Genomic DNA, 5,216 nt, shown 5'->3' on the forward strand with positions numbered 1-5,216 from the left:
TATATATATATATATATATGTATATATATACATGCGTGTGTATATATTTATGTGAATGTGTCTTTGTGTCTGTGTTTGTCCTTCCACCATCACTTGACAACTGATATTGGTGTGTTTACATCTCTGTAACTTAGTGGTTTGGCAAAAAAGACCAATAGAATAAGTACTAAGCTTACAAAGAATAAGCTCTGATTTGTTTGACTAAAAAAAAATCCTTTTAAGGCGATGCTCTAGCATGGCCACAATCAAATGACTGACACAGGTAAAAGAATAGATCACTTATGCTATTGATCTCTATTTAGCCAAACTACAAAGTTACTGTTAATGACTTGTAGATACATAGTATTTAGTTATGCAACCATAATATAAAGTATATTAAACGTTTTTATAAGTTTGATGTCTCACATGTTTGACGTCAAGAAACAAACATCAGTGCTGGCTATAATTTCTATAGAATATCAGTAGAGATAACCTTAACTTCATCACTGGCACCTGACAATTGGTGCACAGAGGCATAAACCAGTTATGAAGCAGTATCATACATATACAACCAACATACATTGGGCTTCTGTACAGTTTCCACCAACCAAATTTACTCATAAGATATTGGTCAGCCAGGGGCTAGAGAACGCATTTGTCTCAGATGCCAAATAGTGAGACTGAACCCCAAACTATTTGGTTTTGAAATGGACTTATTAACCAGACGACCATACCTGTATTTGTTTGTATACGGTTTTTTTTTTTTCCTTTCTTATATTTTTGCTTTCTATATTTTAGAATTTTTTGTCTACACTTCGTTCTTTCCAAACTAAACTTGTTCTAGTGAAGGGAATTAACATATTACCAATTTTGGAAATTACATAGTCAGCTTATCCAATGGAGCATGAAAATGGAAAAATATAGTAAAAGTCACAAAAGTAGCACTCTTACTGAGAAAATAAAAATCCGACATAGTACAGAATAATCTGTTATCATAGTAATCCGCCCAACACCATCACACACATGTACGCACACACACATGCACAAACAAGTACATACGCACAGGTACACACACATACACCCACGCTTATTTATTCACTCTCTTAGCGATTTGCTCTCATGTTGGCTTACACACACACACATAATTTTTTCCCACTATTTCAGAAGGTTGAGAAGGACAAAGTTCTTAAAATTGCTATCTCTGAACAAGGATAAAAGAAAAAAAGAAATAAATACAATGAAAAAAAAATTATGAAGAAACAACACATACACACACTATGCAAAAAAGAAATATAAAAAATAAAACAGAAAAAGAATGAAGAAGCTGCGTTAATATGTACTGGTGTGACAGAAATCAATATAAGAGCTAATGATTTTGAAGTAGAAAGAAGTAGAGATGGTAAAATAATATATAACATATAGTCATTATAACAGGATTGCTTGGATTTCACTGAAGAATTGTCTGTGATTGGTAAGGAATTATAATATAAGATTGCAAACACTTAAGGTATAAACTTGTTAAGGCTGCCAGTCTTTTAATGTATGGTTCCACTACCTCCAGTGACATTTGAAAGAATTGAGATTCAGGCCCACATACATACAAAAAGAATAAAAGCTTAGACACTGAACAAGTCCAAACTATTCCTCTGTCACTGTTTTGCTATAATCAACTGTCTTCTGTTATTTTAAAGAAGAAACATACCTAGACTGACATTCTTGCTGATAAAGTGTACATCATATTTCTAGGTCGTCACTGAAATTTTGAATGTATAGAAATTTGGAAGAGGTAGAATGGAAAACCTAGAATAAGAAACTACTGCATATGGATAAAAGAAAATATACAGAATGAAAAAAGCCACAATAAGAATTACATAGAGTTACAATTTGGAGCAGGTGCCTGGTTCAACCTACAGGTAATAATATTTTTCATGTTGGGGCAGCAGCTGTATGAAACTTTCACTGAACCGCTATTAAAAAGTTTCTTATACCTATGGCTACCAGAGAAATGCTTATATAGCAAGGCAAGGAATGTTCTACCTATATTACTCTTAACAGTCCAAGAGAAAGGTGGGGACCTTTTTCTTTCTGAGGATCTTACTGGGTATATTCCTGTTGATGCCATTGTAAGTACCCTACTATTTAGATATCCTATTGCTGATACTAAGATTTTTAAACACTATAGTGGAATGACAAGACTTATGTATTCATGTGAGCTTTTCATTAAGTTTATGGTAGGGTGTGTAAGAGCACAGTGTTGGGATATGTATGTGTGTGTGTGTCACTGTCTCTTTGCCTTGACATCATGTGATGGTTGTGAGTATCACCCACATGCAAGCAGTGTCCTTCATTTCCACATTTCCAAAAAAAATGTCTGGTTGTAGGGGGAAATATTACCCTACTTGGAAACGAATGAAAATTGGCAACAGGAAAGATGTCTTGCTGTAAAAATCTGCTACAACAAAATATAGCATAGCATGCATAGACAGACAGATAGATAGATGTATACATATATGGTTAGCTGAAGTAAGTAATTTTGCTATGCTCAGAACAATATGATACAGAGCAGCAAGCATTAGTGATATGGTAAATTGTATTTTTCTCATATTTCAAATAAACATCTACAGTTTCAACAATAACAGAAAAACGATTCCTTGATTCTTGCCTATGAAGAAGACTTTCCAAGAAGTGTCTCAATGTCATGATGGAAATATGGAAATGATGAAAATGTAGAGCACTGCTTGTAATTGAGAGTCAGTTTTCTATGATGAACAAGCTAAAATATATAAAACTGCAGACATAGAACAGTTTGTCTGCTCCAATATGAGGTCAGCCATTAACTTAACTATTTGATGGCTGGTTTTTTTTTATTAACCCTTTACATGCTGCACAATATGACAATATTGCATAGCGACTGGTGAACTAATTAATTTTACTGCTATTGCACAGCATGTGGTCAAAGACATTCAATCTGTGTGTGCATACCACATAAAAAAAAAACATACTTTTTACACACACATACAATACCTGACATACATTCAAATTACAAGTACAATATCTTGATAAATACCAGAATATTGAAACAAAACAAAAATGTGATCTTTTTTTTTTTAATTTACCAAACTATAGATATGTTATTAGTTTTATACAGCTATTTATTCTTTCTTTAATTATATTTTGTGCAAATAAGAATATAATTATAATGTTCAGGAAACTCTGTTCAGCTCCTTAGATAATTCCCAACATTATACTACATAGTCATCAAGCTAACTAGACGGTCTCTATGAAATTGTTAGATATTATATAAATGGCTGTTAAATCCCTTTAAATCATTTCTATTGCCTAAAAAAAAAAAAAGTAAAATAACATTGAGGGATAAGATGTACTGAACAGTGTGATCCGAGATGTAAAAAAATGCTGGGAAGGTTATGGATGGAGAGCCTCATTGATGGTTTGCCCATCTAGCATGCAGTTATGATCAGAGACAGTATTGAGTAACTTCATAGCAAAAGAGTAAAGAATGAAGACCTTTGACAGTCAAAAGCCTCAGTTGTTCAATACCCTTCTTCAGTTCTCTGTCAGTAAAATAGATTTTTACAACAGGCATCTATTTAAAAAGATGCTATCATTTACTTCATTTCACCAGTCCTTGACATATTGCACTCCTTCACAAATGAAAGTAATGACTTACCTGATTTAGGGGCATTGATTGCTGCTTGCCTTTGATCTCGTAACATTGTCAACTCAATGTTCAATTCTTCATGTTTTAATTCTTGCATCCGGTATTTGTGCTCCAGTTGTCCTAGCTGTGACTGAAATTAAAAAACAGTAGGATATGTAAGAAATTGAGATGGCAAAGGAATTAGTAATTATTTTATGAACTTCATTAGCTTACAGTTGTTTCTGCTATAAAATGCAATGCACTCCTAGCTGAGTGACTAAGTATCACCTCATAGCTTCATCGGAGTCTCAAACATGAAGTGCACTTCATATATGTGTGTGTGTTTGATATTGTTTATATATAAGTATTTATATATAAACGATATCAAACACACATACACAAGGGATGTGTTTTGCTATAATATATACACACTCACATGCACGCATGCACACACACTGATATTCAAGAATATTATGCAACTATTATACAACTCTGGGGAAAAGAAGAAATTTGAACATTTGAATTTTTGTTGACCTAACAATGGTTAAAAAGAATAGCAGAGACTATTATTTTCTCCGCTATTAGGTAAAAAATTTCTGTCACTATCCAGTATTAAAGACAAACAGTTGATTTAAAAGATATAATTATAAAAATAATGTTTTATAGTTATAAGTATATATATGTTGCATATGTGTGTCTCATGCTGATGACATCAGTGTCCATGAAACGTTTCATTATCTCTAGACAATAAACCTTAACAGCATGTCAGTTTTGGAGAATTCTTAAATCTTGAGATTATATCTATCTCCTTCCCAAGTGGAGCAGGTTATTATGGCCATTTAGTAATTATGATACATCCTCTAGGGGTGAAGATAATTTCAACAATTCAAGAATTTATGTTGTATAGTATTTGATATGCCTGTATTTGTCTATGTAGTTCAAATACCTGCCAATAACCATTTTGACATACCTCTCTTGGCTTGTTTTTGTTCAATAGGATAAAGTGGGACTGAAGATAATTAAGGATCAAGATATCTGGTGCCTTGTTGTACTCAGGAAGACTTGTCCACCACAGCAGAATTGACACTGGTGTCGGTGCCACATGAAAAGCACCCAGTACTCTCTGAGGATTGGTTAGCATAAGGAGGAACATCCAGCAGCTCTAGAAACCATGCCAGAATAGACGATGGAGCCTGGTGTGACCCCTAGCTTTACCAGCACCAGTCAAACTGTCCAACCCATGCCAGCATGGAAAACAGGCGTTAATTAAAAAAAAATATTTCAGTTGATCCCCAATATCTTTTAATGGGTCAATGAAATGCTTGAATGGTCACACACTGTTGCTGCAGTCTTTCTTCCTTCCTCTCTACCCTCTCTCTCTCTCTCTCTCTCTCTCTCTCCTTCTAACAGTAAAGACAGTTCAACTTGATTTCTTCTTTATTTTTTTCAATTTTCTTTCTGTGTGAGCTCCTTACTTTCTCTCCCACTCCTCTCCACTTTGATGTTAAAAGCTGGAAAAAAAAATGCTGACCCGCCCTCCCACTTCCCCAACTACCTCACCTGACATTCATTAGCAGCT

At 34.1% G+C, this 5,216-nt stretch overlaps 1 protein-coding gene across 12 annotated transcripts in view; it reads right to left on the minus strand.

Moving 5' to 3' along the window:
* The window catches only part of LOC106877382 (RIMS-binding protein 2), an 888,511-nt gene that overhangs the window by 324,325 nt on the left and 558,970 nt on the right, over nt 1–5,216 (minus strand). For all 12 annotated transcript variants that reach the window (XM_052976546.1, XM_052976547.1, XM_052976545.1 and 9 more), the window contains one exon: nt 3,668–3,788. In XM_052976546.1, coding sequence (XP_052832506.1) covers nt 3,668–3,788 — 121 coding nt within the window. The remainder of the gene's footprint in view (nt 1–3,667; nt 3,789–5,216) is intronic.

The sequence above is a fragment of the Octopus bimaculoides genome, chromosome 25, assembly GCF_001194135.2.
Source record: "Octopus bimaculoides isolate UCB-OBI-ISO-001 chromosome 25, ASM119413v2, whole genome shotgun sequence".
Lineage (NCBI taxonomy): Eukaryota > Metazoa > Mollusca > Cephalopoda > Octopoda > Octopodidae > Octopus > Octopus bimaculoides.